The sequence below is a fragment of the Agelaius phoeniceus genome, chromosome 1, assembly GCF_051311805.1.
Source record: "Agelaius phoeniceus isolate bAgePho1 chromosome 1, bAgePho1.hap1, whole genome shotgun sequence".
Taxonomy (NCBI): domain Eukaryota; kingdom Metazoa; phylum Chordata; class Aves; order Passeriformes; family Icteridae; genus Agelaius; species Agelaius phoeniceus.
The window spans coordinates 71,798,141-71,821,175 of NC_135265.1; the positions used below are offsets into that span (position 1 = coordinate 71,798,141).

At 38.9% G+C, this 23,035-nt stretch overlaps 1 protein-coding gene across 1 annotated transcript in view; it reads right to left on the bottom strand.

Moving 5' to 3' along the window:
* Window positions 1–23,035, bottom strand: part of PHLPP1 (PH domain and leucine rich repeat protein phosphatase 1) — a 136,770-nt gene that overhangs the window by 29,291 nt on the left and 84,444 nt on the right. Inside the window, exons 4-9 of the mRNA XM_054638764.2 lie at window positions 16,819–16,985; window positions 6,758–6,904; window positions 6,000–6,230; window positions 3,835–4,037; window positions 2,152–2,212; window positions 170–265 (exon numbers count right to left, since the gene is read on the bottom strand). Coding sequence (XP_054494739.1) covers window positions 170–265; window positions 2,152–2,212; window positions 3,835–4,037; window positions 6,000–6,230; window positions 6,758–6,904; window positions 16,819–16,985 — 905 coding nt within the window. The remainder of the gene's footprint in view (window positions 1–169; window positions 266–2,151; window positions 2,213–3,834; window positions 4,038–5,999; window positions 6,231–6,757; window positions 6,905–16,818; window positions 16,986–23,035) is intronic.

The following is a 23,035-nucleotide window of genomic DNA, read 5'->3' on the forward strand; positions in this document are numbered from 1 at the left end:
AGGCTAGGTGGAAGCTCGAGGCATGACGACACCCCACAAGGTAAAAATAAAATCAAACAAAAGATAAAACAGCCCTGACAGTCACTGGAACAAGCTAAACACTGAGTCAGCGATTATTTTTGAATTGTTTATCCTGTTCCCCATTGTGGAACTGGTCTGCAAGACTTACCGGGCAGGCAGCTCACGTATTCGATTGTGGCCAACATCCAACACTTCCAGTTTCCTGCTGTCACACACCCACTCAGGCAGGTTTTCCAGGTGATTTCTATGAATAAAGAACACAAAGAGGTGTAACTAAATTATAATTGAGATGTAAAGGCTATTAAGAACACAGCCCCAAGAAAGATACAGATACCTGCAGGAAACAAATCTGCTACATAGCATATTGCCCGTGAGATTCTATCATCCATCCCTCTGCAAGGGCATTACCAGTGCAATCAGGTTCTGAGTGAGGGAGCAAGAAAGCTAACAGCAGTTTTATCTCCCTACATGTGAAGTCACTAAGAAAATGGAAAAAAAAAGCTTCCAAATTACCAGGGGAGTATTAAGAGTATCACAGTACCAAAGCTGAAATCTCTCCATGGAGAAGAAAATGTCTGAGATGCTCCTCAGAAGATACTCACACCTTACACAGTTGAAATATCTCTTCAATTTCTCAAGTACACTGAAATCCACTCAACCATTCTTTTGCTATCTCACTGAATAGAGTAATTTTTTTGTGTGTGTATCTTTCAAGCCAACTGTTTTGCTTTTCTTGCATTTATCTTCACAGAAACTAACCCTTCTGGAAACTAACGTCTTGGAGGCAAGGTTTTCCAAATACTGCATGAAAACACGCAAATAGGCACTGTGAGGCACTCCTGCATCCTGCCTTAAAGACAAAAATTAGCAGCACAAGATACATGGAGGAGATTGTGTGCAAATGCATTCACATAATGACTACTTCAGTCAGAATACACAGATGCAAACTGGACATCAAGTAATAGTCAGGCACTCCAGACCTGAAGTTCAGGAATAGGATGCTTATGAAGCATGAATATAAATCAATCAGGAACTCATATCCTTTAGTTTATTCCTGCAATAGTACTCAATCAAAATATGCAATGGCAACCCCAACCCCTCTTCTCAGATAGCTTCCTTTCTCATCTCAAATGGATTTCCCAAATTCCAAGACAGCCAAAAAGCTAAGGACACCCTACCCATTTAGTTACAATGCCATCACTGCAATGAAGCACAGAAAGGGTTTTGTGATCAAAATCATGCATTCTGCACCAATTTCATTAACAAATAAATGGAGGACACAGCTTTTCAAAGATCGCTTTTCAACAAATCCCTTATTTAGTCACACCAGTGTGTTACATTTAGGACAATGTGAGTAACTCAGCTCTGATGAAACTTCCAAGTTGATGGCCACCAGCCCAGGTAGCTCACTAATTGTTATGATCACTCTCAACAGCGTGAGCACTTTACACAGGTTTTTTTAATGAATGAGATTATCACTTTAAATGCAGATGAGTAATTTCTTAAATAAGACAGCCATTAGGCACGTGTATAAATGTTTTCCTGATTCATTCCTGGAACTGTAAAACAAACTAAACACCCCCTTTTTCCATTTCTTCCCTTATCCCGCCTCCCTCATTAAGGTGAAATTTATGTATGCATTCAAATGGCAACTGCAGACATCCCTGCAGCAGCCAGGGCTGCAGAGAACTACGAGGAGCTGCAGGAGCTGCCAAACTGATGAGTAAACTATCAAACCATCACCTACGCTGGGCTTACGCTGCAGACATATCCAGAAAGTAACTTCTCAACAAGTGTCAGATTGGTGTGCTCTTGAATCATCATGTTCTAACTCCATAAGACAGGAGATCTTTAAATCATGGAAACTCTTTAACTATAAAGAAATACAAATTTTGATTTGGGCAATAATTAAAAAAAAAAAAAGAGAAAATCTATAAAAAGGAAACAGGAAAGAACTGACCTTCTGAACTGCAGGAAAAAAGCATCCTCTAACTCTGAAAATTTGTCTTTTCTTATCCCAAGGTCCAATTCCTACCCCCATTCCCACTCAGCAAGATGACAGTGAATGTCATTGTTCCATAAATCTCTTTGATTTATATTTCACAGGTCCAAGAAAAAACATATTCTTACCTAGAAATATCCATATAAGCCAGGCAATTAGGAACTGGATATACATCAAGGTGAACAAGTTCTAGGGGAAAAAATATATATAACAAGAAAAGTGGTGGTAAAGATTTGCACTTAAATGACTGTTCCATAAGAACTATTTTAAGAGTTAACACACAAAGATTTCAGACCACATCAATAACCAAAAAAAATTCTGAAGATATGGACCTTTGTGAACCCCTTGTGAGTTCTGTTTCTTTATTATGTTTTAGTACATTTGCTGTGTTACATTGTACTTGCTCTGACTGGCACTGCATAACTGATCAGGGATGAGAAAGTAGAGGATTTTAAAAGTTTCATGGCAAATTCTCATTTTTCCCATTTTTGTCACAAGAGCTGTAACTTCACCTCCGCCGCCCTCTGCCCAGAAGAGTCAGTCACAAAACTGCTCTACTTTTTTCTCACTGGTCACTAGAGATATAAGCATGGGAAGGGAACCTCCCCACTCTGGAACAGCAAGTTACAGAATACCAGAGTCCTTTAGGTCATGGCAAGATCCAGAGTATTTGTCAACACATTACATAAGCCTTGGCATGCCTGTGGAGTTCCCAGTTGCAGGCAGATCTTCTATAAAACAACTACAGCTAGTAATGTTATTATTGAAGCAATCAAAATATAGTTCACATCCTAAGGTTTCAGGTAGCTAGTGCTTAGTGTTAAGTTTAAAAAACCCCAAAACTCAAACAGACATTTGAGCCTACAGAAAAATCAATTCAAGTACAACTCTAACAAGCAGTTTCTTAGGAAAATGACATGAAAACAAGGTGGCCGAGGGTAATGAGAGGACAAGCCAGGAGGAACAGTAAGACCAAGTCAACCCATGTCAACCCATGTAACCCAAGTTGGTTACAAGACATGGGTTGACTTGGATTCTGAGCCCACACTGAACAGCACATGCTCAGATTATGTTAACTTTTCTCAGCTACAAAGATCTTGGCATGAATACTTAATGAAGGCACAGGCTTAGATATTGCTAAGATGACAGCCTTTTAAAGGCAGTTCAGACTGCTCATCAAACGCACAGTTCTCCTACTTTGCATTTTCTTTATTCCACACTGAACTACTCTAAATGATAAAAATCATGGTGCAAACTGAGTATTTTAAGTAATAGCAGTTTGCAGAGACAGATCAAACAGATCCTGTTCATGAAACACAGCAGTTGTACAACTGCATATGCAGAAGGCTGCATTATTTTTATTATCAAATACAAGCAATGAAGTTACCATTTTGAATTTCAGAGCTTTCTGGACAGGCTAAGCAGCTAGAGGGAGGAGCAAAAACTTATAGTTTTGGGTTGTCTCCTAAATGGTCACGTGTTCAAACTTGCTCAGTGCAGAGAAAAGCAGTAAATTCCTATTGATTTTAGTAGAGCAACGCATCAATGCAACGAAAACAAGTGACAAATTCAAGAACCCTCCCTACTGACATAGAGAAGAATTTCTACGATTTTCACAGTTCTTAGACCTCCAAATCGTGGTTTTTTTAGGAAGTCACTTCCAAAGCTCAGAACTGCCAGTAGCATTACACAGCACATGTGAAACCCTTTTATCTAGGACTGTGTCAAGAACCTCCTGATTATGTGCACTACACTCCACAAGCATCTCACAGAGAACCAGGTACAATGACAATACCACAGCTGCCACTCACCATTGCAGGAAGCATACAGAGCTTTGAGGAAATAGCCGCTGATTTTGAGGGTCACCAGCTGATTCCGCTCACAGTGCAACACTTCCACGTTGTTAAAAACTGTCGCGTCCAGCTCCCCAAGTTTGTTGTCTCGCAGATCCAGTTGGGTCACATGATGCAGAAAATCTACTTCATCAGCCTCCAATCTCCTAATTGAATTCAATCTTGCAGACAAAAAAAGGAGATGAGTTGTAGTTATAAGGGAGTCTCCTGCTGACAAACCATTGCTCACACTACAATCAATCAGCTGCACTGGATTAAACTAGCACGCTTTCAGGTCAAGGTTGATTTTTAATATTTTCCCCTTTGTTATGTTACGGTTTTAATCCTTTGAAAAGCAGGATAGCTATGCTCTGTAGCTTTATCCATCATGACAAAGGAATGATGACACCAAGCTCCTTTCTAAACTACTTTGAAAAGTACTGATGAAAAGCTCTGCAAGAAGCTAAGCATTACTGTTACTGTGCCTATAAAAATAAAAGATGATCTGGCTGTTATTTGTGCCCAATAGTTTGGAAAAGAACACAGCTTCTACAGTTCTTGCTGGCCTATCATCTGCTGGAAAAATCCAGCACATACAAGTAACCAGCATGTATTGGAGACCCTTGCCTTACTGAAAGGCCAAATTGAGATTTATGAATTCCCATGTATTTGCTTCTTGCCTCTCCATGCTTCACAGCAAGCAAATTCAGAGACCTGAAAATGGGTGTTGAAAGAAAACAAAGCAAAAATCCAAGACAACTTGGTCTGACAAATAAAGAGGACAGGTTTTACACATCTTCACTGCAGTGCATTGATACTGTTAGTACTCAGCAACTTCCCCAGAAGTTATAACTGAATGAGATTATCTATAGCCCCATAAAGTTTAAGACAGCAGAGCACTCCAAAGAGATCAGTATCAAATTCTCAGCTCTGAGCAGAACACTAAAATCAGTACAGTAACTTCTGCTGGCACACTAAGCCAGCTGAGTCCTCTCTACAGCAGATGACAAATACTTGTAGTTCTCCTGTTGCTCCTGCTTTCCAAGCATTGACCTCTGTGTAACAGTAGGTATATCTTGCAGTTAAAAGAATAAGGGTAATTAATATGTCCCCTCCAACACCACCTTACCTTTTATATTTTCAATTTGCAAGTAGGGCCTCTTTGTGATTTCACTGAAGCAAAGCACCTCATTGTACAGCAAGTAAAATATTTACTATTTCAGTTAGTGCCACAGAGAACCACTGTTCACTGCTAGGTACAGAAAGGATGCATCAGACAATCAGAGGGCTGGAACTGCACCACTGGAACTCATGGCCAGGTCAGCCACAAAATCCCTTCTCTGAGGCAAATTTATTTGCTTTTAACATATGTACAAACACAGACATATTTTCATCCTACCAGAAGCACTTCAGAATTCACCTACCTATTTTAGCTAAACTTATGCTGGCCCTTCCTAGACTGCAAAGTCTTGACAGCTACATGGCAGTACAGTAAAATAAGTTTTATCTTACATTAGTTTAACTACATGGTTCCAAAATTCACAGTTATATGAACCTCATGGTCCAGGCTCTGAATTGAGCCTTGACCAGCTGATTGCAGAATTTGTCTTCCCAAAAGACCATAACAATAGAGAACCACCTCATACCAGAGCCATTTGTAATAAGATCTCTTTGGACTCCTCTGAGGATATCAATAAAATACCATTACTCATGGTGGACAAGGCCTTTTAACACACCAAGAGATATTAAAATATCTGGTTTTGCTCTTTCACCTTCAATGCCCTTTTCTTCACCTCACAAATCTGTAACACTTCAGATAGAAGCTTTTTGGGCCAGAGACTGTCATGTCTATTGCATTAACACTGCAGCAACTGTCCCAAGCTCTGTTTTGTTTGATCCTTTGGTGCAAACATTCATTTCCCCTAAAACTCATTTCATATTGATCCCCCTAAATGCTCCAACTTCCTCCAAGAAGAGTGCTAAGTCACAGCAAGTGCTGGGAGTTACATAACACCACCAGAAACATGGTTCACTGGACAAACACAAGAGATTTATACCCAGAGGCAATTCTGACAGCCAAGGAGAAGCCACTTCAACACAAATAATTTAGGCTCACTAATTCTTCCCCTTTTCTGAATACCTACCTTAGATCCACATGCTTAATATGAGGCATCCTTTTTAACACCTGTAGGTTCAGGGTATCCATGCAGTTTCCTGACATACAGAGCTTATCCATGGCAGTCAGCTTCTCCAGCACTCCAGGAATGTCAGTGAACTCATTGAAGGACAAACTCACATAGCTGAGTTGATGAATATGTTCCAATTCATCGGGAAGGGACTGGAGAAAGTTGCCATCCAGCAAAAATGTCTGCAAGCTATTAGAAGAGGGGAAGGGAGAGTGAAGAAAATGAGTGACGTGTTAAATCCCATTTCCTTCCTATAAACACACAAATCTGCTGCATTTACAGTGACATACCATATACAAAAGGGCAGCAGAAAGAAACATGCTAATGAATAATGCTGTAATATCTGCTACAGAAGATATTCACCAAATAATTAAAAGCTTTGGCAACTAAGAAGTGTAGGCTGTTAGACAGTTCTATCTCCAGAACTACAACTTGTATGACAGCTGAAGAACATAAGCAAGAAGGGTTAAAAGATTTTGTTCACTGTGAAGGTGACCCTTGTGTCAAATGCTGGAGACTGGAAGAGCTCTGAGGCACAAAGCGTGCTTTCCCTCCACCCACAATTGCTTCCATATGGATCTACAAGCCAGTTTGCTCTGACAGAATCCTGTAAGTTTAAACTGTTTCTCATAGCACGAGTATGCAGAGTCATGAAACTGCTTGCTGCCTTTGTTGTTGTCAGGCTGTGTATGTGAAAGTTCTAAGAAAGTACTTGCTTGTGCATTTCTCCTACAGCTGCTGGAATGCTTCTGAGGGCATTGCAGGACACGTTGAGTTCAGTCAGGGTTGGGATACTGCAGACTGCCAGTGGGAAGTCTCCTAAATTATTATTTGAAAGGTTAAGGCTCTTCAATTTGGTGAATCTAAAAAGAGATAAGAAAAAATAAAGGAAACAAATCAGTAATCGACACTAAGTTGCCTCACAATGATTAATATAAGGCAAGTTTAATTATATACATACAAATCACGTGCATTTTTAGTTTATATGCTCAGAGCAACCAGGGAAATGACCAGACACTCCAATTCAACACCACTTGTAAGAGTCACTCATGTTAACCTGACAAAGAGGAACAGACCCTCCTGAACAACACATTAAATGCATTTTCCAATGAGTGTAACGAAGAAAAAATCCCTTGCCATCCTTATATATTTCACTTCTGTGACATCCTGTACTAAAACTACCCTTGTGGTAGTTTTACTACCAAAGGTGCAAGAAATTCTCAGATTATTTGAACACTAATTTTTTGTGGTGCTACTGACCTGTGTGCTCAGGGCCATTTATGTTTGCCTTCCAAACAAAAATTCTCATTAGAATAGGCTGTTTGGAATACAAGTGGGAAACGTTCTGAATTAAAACAGAATTTAGCACGGCTTCTGTACTGACAGAGGCAAAATTTTGCCCTTGACATGTCACAGAACTCTTAAAGCCCCTTGGTTTATGACATCAGCCAGAAAGAAAGCAACTTGCATGAGTTTGCCTTACTAAAAATGACCAAAACCATTTAAAGGAAAAACCCAAGAAGGGGACAATCCAATTAGCCAGCCTGCATGTTCAGCAAGATTATTATGGTTGCCTGACAACCACTGGGAGGTGTGCCTAAAGCCAAGTAAAAGGATGAATGAAAAGATCTGTGTCAGATTCCAATAGATGGGAGGAAGTTTCTTTTCTGGCACAGCTTATACCAGGACATTTTATCTGGACTTAATTTTCCCTTCATTAAGGATCAAGTTTTATTTGTGTGAGCAGACTTTTATATAACTTTGCAATGGAAGCAAAACTGCACCCATGAGTATTCCACATAAAAGTAATCTCCAGCAGCATGTGCCAGTGTATCCATAGCCTCTGAATCAGCCCATTCCTACCTCAGAGACCTCTGTTCTCCTCCAACCAGGAAACATGGAGAGCAAATGCATCAAGCATTAAAAGGTTAAAGAGTTTTAATAATAAGACTGAAAAATCCCTAGCAGCTATTGCAATCAACTAGCACACACAGCATTGCCTAAATCAAACTCATGTCACTGACTAAAATTCAGCTGAAAATGTAAGCAGTGCCTTGGTATGGTACTTCAGTGAGGGCTGCTGAGCCCCAAAAGCAGGCTGTAAGCACATACAGCATTTACACAGGCTTGCAGCAAACAAGGGAATGCTGTACTCTCTAGTGGTATTTTGGTGCAATGATGGCAGGAGAAAAACATAGAAAAAACATTGCCAGAGTTATCACAAATTTTGAATACCCTGTGACATGCTGGAGGCAGAAGAAGTTTGGAACAAAGTTAGATGGAGACTAAAGGAAATCTTGCAATCAAGTTAGTGCTGCAGGGGAAAAAATGCTACTGTGCAGAAACGATGACTAGTCTATCTCTAAAGGAAGAACTGTAAATTAAAAAGGAGGCAAAGGTAAGTTAGTAAGAGCTGCTAGCCAGAAAAATAAATATGCGCATTTTAAACACTATACCTTCATACTCCTCTATTTTGAGAGAAAGGACTTAAAAATCTTGAACCTAGAACTGAGACACACAATCCTGCATTTATCTTGAAGATAACTGTAGATTTAGGGCACAGGTATGCTGCTTTGAAATTTGGGGTGTTTCTGTGGTGGAACAGCTGTCCCACATCATCCTCAAAGTTAGCTGCAAATACAAACAAGAGTGCTCCAAGCACTGGACTCTGAGCCTTTAGAATATTTTCTCCCATTTAGGCAAGTACAAAAAAAGTAAATACGTGAAGATTAAGTCAAAATAACTCAGCTGCTGGAGAAACATCAAAATGTAACTTTTCCAATTTTCAAGCCAACCATGAAAAAAGAATTAACTAATTTAACAACAACAGCAAGGCTACAGACTTTACCTGTGCCACTCTGTAGTCTCGAAAGGATAAATCTCAGGGCTTTTGTCCACTAAAGAATCCACTAGAAGATCCCAAACACAATCTTGAGATAAAATTACAGAAGATCATACTAAGAGAGCAAAGAGGACTGGGGCAGCAGGTGGTAAAGGAAGCTAAGAAATACAATAACTCTGGTGTCATGTTCAGCTTCAAGGCTTTCTGCATACATTTTTGTGCATAACTGCCGTAGGTCAAAAAGGAGGAGAGGAAAAAAGTTCCCCCTACCCAACATATCTGGATTACATCTCTACTACTCTAATTACTACTCTAATCTATGCTGTACTGTGTGCTTATTAAAGGTCTTTGGTGAATAATCTAACTACTCAGGACACAAACTGAACTGGTTAACAGGTCTATGTAGTGCATCCATGAGAATGAATAGTACATCCTGTATTGGATACACTCATACAAAATACACAAAATGTACATCAAAAAATACACAAATGAAAGTTAATTGTAGAATCACATTTACAGAAACACTGAAAGATGGATACCACAGTCTTAGTTACAGTTAAGACACTAATTTAAGACATCTGGCCGGAAAGAGGTATTTTGTTCCCCCATTGCAAGCATGTTCATTTAGAAAATGCTAAAGTAATATTTCTTCCCATGGAGCATTGTCAAGTGCAGAACATTACTCAGCCAAACTAGCAGGCATTTGCTCAAAATTAAGATCTAAGTCTACCTCTCATCTTTGGCTACTCACTTCACACTATGCACATCACAAACATCACTTGTGTTATGGAGCACTGCCACGCTGCACATTTAAAATGCTGCATTGTTTAGAGTGCTTCTTATATATAGGCAGATTTACAGTCAGTCAGTCACACCAGTATCACTTGTATATCACATCAATATAAATAAGGTAGGAGGGAAGTATTTTAAAGACTCAAGATTTCTGTTGCAGCTGAGTTTGCAAACTATCAGGCTTCCAACAGATTTTACAGAGCAACATCTTCGCTGTTTTCTCACACCCAAATCTTTACTCTTATCAGAAGCAGGCACACACATCAATGCTGCCCACATGGCATTGCTAGAAAGAAAAAAAGGCACAACATTGCTCATTTGAGGCACAACAGTGTAATAACCTCACATCACATCCATACATATGCTTTTTGTCCTTCTTCCATGGTTCCAGACTTCGTTATCTCTTAGTAAAAGTCAACCTGAATGAAGAACAGCATCTCTCAATACACTATGCTCAGTTAGCTTACTAAGCTTTCTATTGTAATGGCCAATACATTAACACTTTGCTGAGCAAAAATAGTGTTTTTTGCTTTAAGCTAGAGCAAAATGTTGACATGTCAACCCTTGGATTTAAACATGCAATATGACTGAACACTAATTGCCCTAATTGAGTCAAAAACTGCCCACTTATTTAATCCTGAAGCTGCCACTTAAGGAAGGACTTTAGTTTGACATATGAAAAATAAGTAGAGGGACTAACAAGAGAAGTTTGTATCACAGCAGAGCAATGAACTGACATGCTAATTTCAAATTTAGCTCTACCTGGTGGTGTGAACAGCAGAGGAATTTTCATTACACAGTACAGCATTTGTGTTCCACTATGTTTGAAGCAAGGGGAATAGTGTATTCCAACTGGTGGTCATACACCATCATTGAAATTCAGCCATAACAGGATCATCTGACAATACTGGTCTTGCCCTACTCTTACCAAAAACAATTAAAAAGCAGTATTTTGTTACACCTGCAAGGGAAGGCATGGCTTGATAAAGAACTCAATCTAAGGAAAGCAATCACTTTCCCAAACCTATCTCCAGAACCTGGGCTCTCATGACTGTGCTGTGGTTACAGCTCAATATTATTGTCAAGCATCAACATAAGTGTCCGTCATTCTCAGCACCATTTCTGAGCAGAACAATGGTGCTTGCCTTGCAGTGCTGTGACAAGTTTTAGAACCAAACTAAAACTCGCCATCTTCTTAAACACCTGCTACTGTGGCCACTTACTTAACCACAAAGAGAATTTCCCAAAAATTCTGCCATGGCAATTTCCTCCTTGGAAATAAATGGTACAAATTACTCTCTTTCTGCAGTTGTGTTGGATTACCCTCCATGGCCTTACTGCCTAAGGGAGCTGCCAGCCTAGTGCCAGAAATACTGTCATAGCATTCCCTTTCCAGAAAGGTGTCATTGCAGAAGTCCTAAATTAGTAATATAATTCAAATGATGTTAAGATGAGTTGGTATAGTTAAGTCAAATTCAGACTACCTCCAAGCTTAACAACAAAAAAGCCTGTATTACATTACATGGTTGGTAAGAGTACCATAAAGACAAGTAAATCAAGTGTATGGTTTTGTTAGTGGAAATAACTTGAACCTACACTACTACACAGTGCAGTTCTCAGTTTCTGCACATACCTGCCACATACTGCTTCATACGGGGAGAAAGACAGAAGAATTTTGTCCCTCAGAAGAAGGACAAAATTCTTAGGAAAAAGTAGTGAAAATATATTCACTTCCTCTCTACTGGAAATTTATAATGGAAATACAAAAGGGGTGGACTTCCAAGCTGAAACCCATTTAACTACATGAAAAGAAACCCCTTACTTTGGAAGCCATATCCAAAAAACCTAGACAAATAAATTGGAGACTGATACACAATAATTGAATTCCATAGATATGTTCACTTGTTGAAACATTACTTGGAAGAGAGACTGCTGTACTTAGCCTTACAGTTCAATAAGTGAATCTAATTAATCCAAATGCAATTTCTACTTTTAGACTACACTATTTTAAAAGCACGTATCTTTTACTGCCATTTTTTTTTCTCATATCACCATTAAGTTCACTGTTCCAATATAAAAAATAAAATTAAAAAAAATTCCATGTGTTTCAGGCATTAAACCAATTTTGCAATTGTCCCCACTTAGTTATTTCCAGAGACTTAACTTTATGATTTAATTTTTCTTTAATTAAATGTCACTGATTTTTGCTGGGTGTTCACAAGGGCACTTTCTTGAGACCACAAGGATACACAGGATTTAAGGAGAACACAGTCATGAAGGTTTGGAAGAATGCACTAACAAAAGCAAACTCTTTGTTCAATGTCTTTACAACTTGGATAAAACAAAAGCAGTGAAGTTACATAAACAACAAACTACAAGTGTCATTTTTTACTATAACAAATATTAAAAAAAAAAAAATCCAAAGCTATAGAGGTGAGAAAATAAATGTAGCATTAAAATACAGCAAGCACTGGATGGGGTTTGTACTAGTAGACCTCCGGTTGTCAATACCATGCCAACCTTTCCTCTTACCCTGCTGCTTAGACAGCTGCACTTCAGTGTTTGACTTTAAGTGAAAAAGAAGAAACTATATAAAAGTAAGGTTTGCTCCTGTCCAAGACCAACAGAGTTGTGAGAAGAAGTTCCCCACATCTTCACACACCATGGAACAAGCAAAGTTAGCAGGATCTGCATACTAGGATTCATTTGAATATCAAAAAAAATCCAAAAAAATCCCACCCAAAACCAAAACCACTAACCCCTCCCAAAAAAAAAAAAAAAAAAAAAAAACCAACCAAACCCAAAAAACAACAACCCACCCCTCCCCCCCAAAAAAAACCCACAAAAAACCCCCAAAACCCCATAAACAACAACAAGAAAACAAAAGGAAAAGATAAAAAAACACCTCAAAACCCAAACATATATCCCCCAAAATAAAAGGGGGAGAAAAAAGGAGACAGCTCAAATCTTTTCCAGTGCATCTACTGGCAGTGCCCCTGTGGGGCCTGACAAGGGGGTAGATGTATAATTGACATTCATTAAACCATCCACCTTTCTCCAGTAACCTCAGTTTCATACACTGATAGCAATAATCACAAGGAGTACCTCAAGGCACTTGGAGGCCAACCAAGTGGCAGGCTGGAGACCTTCCTCCCTGCTCCTCTAGGTACAAGCTAAGATCAAGCTGCATCTCACACTGACTTCCAGCCACCTTGCCTACCGGGTTCATACCAGTTAGGTTGGCAATACTGGCTCCCCCTTGCTTCCAAGTGTTCTCTGAACAAAGATTACATTTTTATTTACCTTCTTATTGCACAATGAATTTGTAAGGATGGTTTAGTTTGAGGTCGCCTGAAATCTGGGTTTTCAGATAAAAACTGGAAGTTGCAAGGGATTTCAGAAACACTTGCATCAGCAATTCAGAGTGCTCTAGCCTTCTCATAACCTAGAGATGCATCTTCAAATTTCTGCCACTAGCCCCAAAAAGAGTTTGACCCAAGATGCCACAGAAGGCAGTGCATTTCTATAAGGGGTCTGGGAGAAAAACTATACCAACTCATCTTAAGATAAAAATCTATATAATCACTGTTAACAATTAACAACCACAATCAGAATAATACTTCATTCTTTAGATAAAACTTGCAAGCATAATTTTATTTATTTTTAAAACAACTTTTGTGTGTTATTTCTTTTTAAAACAACTTGTAGTGTCTTACTACATCTCCCTTTTCTTTTTCTTATTTTTCTTTTAAATCTGCAACAGTCTTATCTTAAAAATCCATATACTGATAACTTACTTTTCAATATTAGCAAGAAAATAATATTCTTGATGCCAACCACTTTTTCCAACAACACCAACTGAAACAATTACTTATAAAGATGAAGTGTTCAGTCCAGTGAAGCAGAGCAACAGTCAATAAAGACTATGGTCTATTCTTGTGCCTCATCTCAGAGCAACAGTACTCTGCAAAATTAGCAAGCCTGTACTCTTCTTAGCATTTCAACCAGGGAATCTCCTCTCTTCTCCAAAAGAGAAACATCCTTTCCTGTAGTTTTAGAAAAGATTCTGTGAGGGAGAACAAGTAGCATCATTTGCTACTTTTTTCAGTACAGATGAATTTTCATATGGCTTACTTGTACATATAGCATGAAATATGTATTCCCTGATAAGTAGGAAAAACAATAGAGATTGCTGTATTCACCTTTCAATATTTAGAGTGTTCACTTATGGAAGTTCACAGCTGCAGAGCATCTACAGCAACAAAAGGGGGTTGAGTGGATAGTAAAGCAAGTAGAAGTGCAGCTACTGGGAAAATGTACATCTACATCACTTTACACCTTCAGATGCCATGTACTAATCAGGACTAAACATTTTATTCATAAATGCAACAAATTATATTATTTTAACAACTGAAAGAAGCAACTGCGTAGACAAAAATAGGAATTCCTTTTTTCCTAATACATTCCTGACTGTACCTGCCATGACAGTGCACTAGTCAGCACATCATTACTATGACCCAGCTGCTTGCAAGTCAATTCAGTGGGTGGTGAAAAGTTGGTATTTTATTGTGTCTTTGACACACTTGTTCTGAAATCCAGCATTCATTAAATTACCACCCAAAGTGATTTATTAAGAGGAACTGCAGCACCAAGAACTGCTTATAGCAAGACTGATTTTCTTAGACTGTCTTGCTAACCAGGTTTTACTTTAAAATTGTACTGGGAAGGGTAGGTATGTAAATGCCAATGTGTTTTGTTCAAAACATCCAAGCACATGGCTATTTTGGAGCCTTAAATGCTTGTAGGCTTGATTCCGTGGTGCTGTGCCTCATGTGCGGCTCCAATTTAGCAATTGAGAATTTTGTAGCAAAGCCAACAGTACCAAATCAGAACAGCAGAGATTTTGAACTTGCTTTCCTGTGATTTGAAAGAACACAGTGAACAAAAAAAGACTTTTGGTTTATTCAGTGAAGTTTTACCTTGTGCAACCCCTATAAATCTGAAAATGGTTTTATGGAATTGGTTTAAAAAGAAAAAATAGATCAATCAGATGTGTGTTCACAGGAACAACGAGCTTCACTTTACATATGTTTTGATACTGGGTTTCACTAATGATTTCAAAATGTGTGGTGCTCTCCTCTTTCTAGATATTTGTGTGTTTACTCACTAGAGAAAAGCAGACATACTAGCAGTCAAGCTGGCTCAAAGCTTTTGGGGAACATAAGTACAACTCGAGTTTTCCCACCCAAGGAGAAGTCAGTTCTGTGTTTCTTAGGGCAGGAAGGAGAATGGCTTGGGAACACACTCCAGGGTCAGGCTCATGCTTTTTCTGCAGTATGGAGGCAGAAGGCAACCAGTGGAGCATCACTTTTCCAAACCCTCAGTGGGAACTACTGCTACTTCACAGAGCCCTTCCCACTGGCACAGCAATGGAAACAGTGGCAACAGCTTCCTCCAGCTACTCACTGTCTGGGTGATCCCACCTGTCCTGGGTAAAGGTAAGACTGGAGGACATCAAGCAGCCAAAGGGAAACATCAAGGGCAGGAGTTTCTGATGCACCAACTCAGGTACACCAAAACAGTGCTGTGTAACCTAATTTTTTTTTCTCCAGAAGTTCCTAGATCTGCCTTGTGTCTTTTTGCCAAGCTCAAAGCAATGGAAGCACAGCAGAATATTACTTGCCTACAGAATAGGGCCAGCTCACATAAGAATGAGAGACAATCAGTTTTATACCACCTCAGGTAGATGCCACTTCTCCAGATTCTCCTCATCTCAGAATCTCAGAAAACAGGAGTATATATTGTCATCTGAACTCTTTCACTCTTTTATGTTCAGCCTCATGTTAGTAAGAAAAAATTTAATGGTTTGTTAACTATCAGCAAGACTTATCAGCTGTTCCTACAACTGCAATACCAAGAAAAAATTAAACAGAGAATGAACATTGCCTATAACATTAATTATCAATGCTTTCTAACCCCAAACAGAATTAGTTGCAGGTACACAGACAAATCCAAACCTATTGCAAGCAGAAATTCACTGTAGGTACATAGACAAAGCATAATCAAGTATCTCCTTTACACTTTCTGATACTTAAAAAGGAAAAAAATATAAGAAGCCATTAAAATAAGAGACACTGGTTATTTGTCCATGTTCATCACTAGCTTATGCTAAAATCCCACTTGCTATCTGGACACCTATGCTGACATTCACAGTCCAGTCAGAATTTCTCTCCAGACTGTGCTCATAAGGTCTTGGAATAGCTGCCTGCTTTGTTTGTGAAGCAGACTTGCTGGGTTCATTCATCTTTCATTATGCCAGATTTTTTGGTTTTCCAAAATGAATTTGGAATGATATAAAAATACAACAGCCCACATAATCCATCTTGTACTTTTCAGTTGTTTTTCAAAGAGGAAGGGATTTAGAAATGTGGTTTAAAACATTTTGTTTGAACAGGACAATCCACAAATACAATCCTGAGGTACTTTGCAATTCACTTACCACTGAAATTAAAATCACAACTTTATATTCAGTATGGGAACATTCATCTTTGTGAACACAGAAAGGCTGCTGATTCCACAGAACACATACATTAAATCATTCAGAGCACCAATCATGCTGCTGTCTACCCATTTGTTACACTCTTGGATGAGCTGCAGTGGAAAGAACTGGAAGGTCACAGATACTAAGAAAGAAAAATAGGATTGAGCAGAGTAGAAGGAAGACAGGAACCAGACTGAATTTATGAAATCAGCGCTTCCTTTGCTTGGGGGGGGGCTAACAGAAAACTTCTTCCCTTGGTCACATGCAATACTGCTCCTATGTAGAATGGCTGCCTTTGATGGGCAGCTCACCAACTCATACTCACACGAGTCAAAGGCTGAAGAACTACAGTCTGGCCTCAGTAGGTACATAAAAACACATTATGAAAATTGCATTTTGAGCTGAAAATATCCTTCTATTTACAAGAAAAACATGAAGTTTCTTATGAAAGCCAGTCTGTTTCTAATACACAAAGTTAACCAATTTCTGAAGCATTACAGTCAGGCCAATGTTCCACAAGAGGAGGTAGTAATTTTTAGGAAAGTTCCTGCAGATCATGGCTCCAAGGACAGAGGAAGAGTGGTAGAACCATACTACTTTACCTTTGTAATTCACTAAGCGCTCTACTTGTGGATGGGCTGGGGTTTAGCCTCAGGAAGTTCTGCTTTAAATTGAGATGAGTGAGGTCTTGGCTATAAAACAGGTTGGCAGGCAGGTGCTCCAGGCTGCAGCATGAAAGATCCACTGAGCTGATGCGTTGTGATGCAACCTGGAAGTCAAGTACAACACGAATATATTAATACAGTAATTAAAAAAAAAAAAAAATTCCTTCACCCCTACACATGATAAACTGTTTTTTAAGCACATGATAAACTGTTTTTTAAGCACAGCAGAAGCCAGTGTTGGCATATATAGCTGATCTAACACAGTTTACATAATTGCTGCAAGTTATGCCATGATCTCTTTCTTGGCTTCAGTGCTTAAATCATGTCCACAGAGGACTAGCAGGAAGAAAAGAACAAAGGTTTGTCAAATTAATATGTGAAATGAATCTATTTTCTTTTATGAAGTTATGCAATACATCACAACCAGAAAAAAAAATTACATGAGCTTTAGTTTAGTCCTTTGGGTAGCACTGCCTCCTCCAAGTAAGCAGAAGTGAGGAGATAGCAGTCATCACCACTGTCTTTGTTTCATATGTCCAAGATGAAGATGGGTATTAAATGACAGAAGAAGAGTTATCCCATTTACACCTTACTGAAGAGAAAAAATAACCCAGCAGCAAAGCACCAAGCACTCATTTCTTCTCAATGAATTAGAAGACTGTTCAAAAGTGATAAAAAAATATGACAAAAACAAAACTGAGATTTGGAGGCTTAACACTGTTTTCTAGAAAGAGAAAGGTAAAACAAACACAATCTGCAGAGGCTAAAAAAAATCATATCACCTAGCACTATATATATATATATATATATATATACACATATATATATATAGCTAGTGTCATTCCACAGAGACCTATAGGAAACTTCTTCAAGTGATGGCAATACTGCCCCTTTCCATATCTCTAGGATACACCTCGGTGAACTACATCTTCCTGTTTTACTTATTTACTAAACTTCACTAAAAATAAATAAAATATCACCAGCAAAATCAAAAACAAACAAACACAAGGCTCTAATGTAGAATGCTTATATTTTCTGTCCTACACTACTGAAAATGTTCTTTCACAAAGTAGTGTCACAGACATGCTACATGGCAAAGCACCACCACACAGTAATGCAAGGCAGTGGGGACAGTGGGCAAGGAAGAGGAGCCAAATGCTAGAAGAAGGAGAGGCATTTTTGGAGCAGGCATGGCTCGACCAAAGGAAGAGAAGCAAACAACTTCACCACCATTTTAGATTTCTGGGACCACACCAACAGTGCTCAAATAGTTATGGTGTTCTGTCAGCTGCTCACACCAAAAGCAGCTATTGTTTCACTGGCCTTTTATGCTGGGATTCTGGAGGTACAAATACCACATCTAAGGGGCAAAAAGAGAAAAAGACCCAACAACTCCACATCAATGCCCAGTGACATAAGAGCTTCTCAACTCTGATGAAGGCCACACCACTCAACCTTCTGGGCTGAGACGGAGCCCCTGCTACAAGACACTTTGAAACTAAGGGCATCACATGCTGAGGAGGTAGCTTGCTACTGAAAGGAAGGCCACAGTATTATTTTTTCCTCTCCAATGCAAGGCGCACAGGCCTTAGGATAAGTGGCTGCTGTTTAAACACACATAACAGAGCCATAAGCTTCAAGGGGAACAGACACTGCAGTGTTTTTCTCCAACACAACCATTAATAATCCAGTCCTCCCACATCCATTAAAATGTGTGAAATTTTGTTACTCAATTAGTTCAGTCCTTTTGTTACTGTAGCTAGTATTTTTCTTCCCCTTGTAGTATGAGACAAGAATTATTCATAGGCTATACTGAGCAGTCATCTCTGAATGCTGGGTATTCAGTCTGTTCATGCCCACTGCTGTACAGTTCTGATCACACTGCTGACACCCGTTAAATTAAAAAGGAGGAATGTTTGATTTCAGGTGTAACACTTGTATACACTGTTGCTCCAACTACTTGTTTGGAATGTGATATGAACAGCAATAAGCAACCCAGCAGCACTTAGTAAGGCTCATTACTCCAAAAATATCTCAACAACCAGAAATGGTAACTCTGAGTGGGAATCATGATAATGCAGCCAAACAAAATCAAATATACAAATTCTACTGTTGCCCAAAAAAAGGATGCAGATCCTTTCTTAAAACTGTCAAATCCTGAGAAATAAATCTAGTTAAAAGTAATTTTGTTTTTACAGGTTGTATGTGCTGGTTATTTTTTGTTTGACTTTTTTTTAAAGGGAGCACTTTATTGTACAAAGCATTTAATTAATATTTTCATGCAATTGACAAATATTGAATGATGCTTCTACCAGAGAGATAACTGTAAAAGTTAAAACCATTATTTTAAAAGGTCTAAGTTCTGAAATCAACTGTAATTTTATCAAAGTCTTTTTGTTACCAAACAGTACTCTAAGGATTAACTCCCAAATTATTACAAGGAAAGCTCATATAAACACACATAGTTATTCTCACAGGCAGGGATAAAACTTCTCTTTCCATTGCTCAATACTGTTCTATAACAAATTCCTACAGAATAGAACAACAAGGTGAAAAAAAAAAAGAAGAGTAACAAAGGAGAACATAATTGTAATACTTTCTTTCTTTGACCAGAAATTTTCACCAGTTATTTTGAAGCTGAATATCAAAATTCTGAAATTGTGTTATTCTGAAATCAATCAATCTTGCAATTGTATACAATTGACTTGAAAATAGCAAGACTGCACATGCTTGAGTTTGCTATTGTTTATTAAAAGCAAAGACTTTTTTTCCCTAAAAGATGATGCAGTTCTTTAATAAAGCACTTTGTTTCCCTGACTCACTATGGAGAATCACTGCAGAGATAAGCTGATAAAAGGTGGGAAAATGCTGAGTAGGATATCCTTCACACTCAAAGAACAAAATGCATCTGGAGAAAAGGACATTATCTGCAGAAAGTCATGCTGCCACTGGAAGAAAACAAACCAAAAAATTTCCACTGTAAATAAATATCCCAACAAGTTATCTGGGTTGTGTTCAACACATCCATGCTCCTACAAAAATTGTGAAGAGAGTTGTGGTAGCACTGCTAGAGGGAAAGGCTTTCTGGATACACAGGGAACCTGCATTAAGTGCCTACTATGGTTTGTTTGGTGTTTTCTTGTGGAAAACTCTTAAGTATAGCTGTTGGATATGCTATATGTACATATATAAAAATAAAACCATAAGCAGCACAATTCAAAACTCCACACGCAGAAGCTGCCATGGCCGAAACCAATCCCTCTCAAATGTCTTCTCAGCATATCCCAAACTGCATAGACCCCTCACACTTGTGTCACACGAAACCACTGCTGCATTTCCAGCCCCAATAGCACTGAAGAGATGGCTGGGGCAATGACCTTCTCAGAAGATGGTACATCACCAGCTCTCAATGACAGGAGCTACAGCAAGGAGCTGTAGAGTCAAGGCTTGTCTCTGCAACACATGCAACATTTGACACCCATGCAGCTCAAACACAAAGCAAGACCCCACACTTCTTTGAAGTCTGTTTTTCAGTTGGGATATTTAATCATCAAAAAATATAAATAAACAATATGAAATACACTGCTTTCTCCAATCCCTGGATATGATTTTTAAATACTTTACAGTCTGTCATTGTGTTGCAATGTCCCCCACTGTAATACCAGAAGAGTAGTAATGGGATAAAGCCACACTGAACTTTGTACATCAAACCACAAAGTCCAAGGGAAGATTTTTTTTTTCCAGTTCCTGCTGCAACCTCAGTTATGCATCCTAGGCCTACACTGTTCTATCTTTTTTCAGTCTTCAGATGAATACAGCAAACTAACTGTAGTTTTGAAGAAGTGATACACAACGAAGCACATGTACTACAAAAAGCCATGGGTCTACCCACTGCAAACACCAGAAACCTGTAACTGTGCTTTCCATTTTCCTAGCAGCAACAAAATGCAGATTTATTCTAGAAATACCACCACAAATAATGCTGTTGCAGAGTGCTCTCCCTCCCTTGGGCAGTATTTCTTCTGCTCCTCCCCACCTGAGAGTTCCACACATGCCAAAGAAACAGGAGTCTCCCTAATATGAAAACTCACTTTTACACATGTGTTACTTATGCCACAATACACCTACAAATAAAAACAACTATTTCAAAAAGCCAGCAGTACCTCTGATGCCTAAATTCCAGGCAACACTTCAAATAGAAGAAATTTGCCAAAGTGTTCTGATTTTATTTTTTTTCTTTACTTATTATTTTTAAAAAGGAAACAGTATTCCAAGACATGTGAAAATACAGTATGGGTTCACTGTAAATCTGCTGGCAACAAAAATACAGAAAAACACTTGCATCAACCTATATTCTTGTTGCCTTTTGCTACACAGGGCTGAAAAACCACTTTGCTTTGTCCATCAGTATAATGACACCTCTGTCACTGAGCTATGCAACAAGACTGATTATGGTCTTTGTTTTAAAGCCTTGGCTATACTACAAAAATGATCTGTTGCTGACAATGGATGTCAGCAATGGGCACAGCTGAACCCAGCTGTATGGACAAACACAAGTCTTGTTTACACAAGGACATCTTTTGGTGTGACCTGTGGCATGAATTTAAACCAATGTAATTATGTCTTTTTCCTGTTTACCCTCATCCCATTACCTATAGTTCTATTCAGATAAGAAATTACTGCTTAGGACTTCAACAGAAGACAAAATAGCAAAACAGCCCACACTGTAGAGGCAGCCAAATTCCCAGTCTGTTTGAACTGAGTTGACAGTGTTAAATTATACCTGCTGTAGACATGCAATACAAAGGCAGTTTAATTTTTCTCCTTTAGGATTTGTTTTTAAACAGTTTGATAATCATCACATCCCACCGAGGCCGGCATAAGCCTTAACTAAACAGTGATATATTGTCTTGAAATACCTAAACTAACTTTGAGCAAACAGGTTCTCCTCACCTGAGAACTAACCTTGCTTCAAATCCTAATCCTCCTTTCTATTCAAACATCAAAGCCCTGCTCAGCAGAGAGGCTCCCTCCATGGAGGTGAAGCCCACAGCCAGGAAGCACATTGGTGCCCTCAGCCACAGCCAAGAGCTGAGGAACTCCTTAGCCTGTTAAACAACCTAATGCCAGAAAACTTAATGAAGGGGAGGAGGGAAAAAAACATTTGCTTTTGCTTTGAAGCCATGTATTTTCATTTTTAAATAACAACTGTTAAAATGGGTGCAGCCCAAGGGTAAAAGGGTACTGACTTTTCTGGCATCTCCTTTTTGTTTTCTTTCGAATGATAAATTAGATACATGCCAACTCAAGCTAAGGGCCTTGCACAGAAAATATAAAACCCAGCAAAGGGTTTTTTTGAAAGCTGTCACTCAGATCCACAAACCCAACAGGCACTGCCACAGGTCAGAGCAGTAATTCCCTATTAAGAGCAGAGCAGAAGTGCATGCCAGTGTGGCAGCATTCACAGGGCATTCTTGCCCCACCTCTCCTGTGCAGGTGAAGCAGCCAAAAGCCTCCAGTACAAACACCTCATGCCAGCAAGACTCAGGGGAACAAAAATAATTTAAACTTGTCACTTCTCTGCTCTCCTTATCTCTGTACAAAGTTTTATAAACAGACCAGTCACTTCTACTTTTGGCCCTTGTGCAAACCTCTAACAACTGAAAACAGCATTAGCAAATGTGTGGGGAGGGGGAAATGTGAAGGGGATTAACCAGAAGTTGGGCTCCCTCTACTTTTCATGACAGGAGACCAGAAAAAAAAAAATCAAAGATGTGAAAGCCAGTGTCCCAAGTTTAGCATAAAGATCTTGAGAGCAAGAATTTTACAAAAATGTGACATTCATCACCTGTCATTTGGAAATGCTGGGCAGTATATATATATAAAGTCATTACTAGAATATGAGTACTTTTGTTCCTCCTGGAGGAAAACTAGTCTTCTTTTAGAGATAATGTACTGATATCGATATTACCCAGGGAATGGTATCAACTCTGTACCTTGGTGGTAGTCACACTGGGATGCTCACACTAAGATCCCGCCAAGGACAAGGCTTAAGGTGTAACTTAGAGTTAAGTGACAGTAATTAGCTGTTGCATTAAGCTACCTATAATTCAGACATGTGAATCTCCATTTGGTGGAGCAAGGAATATTAACA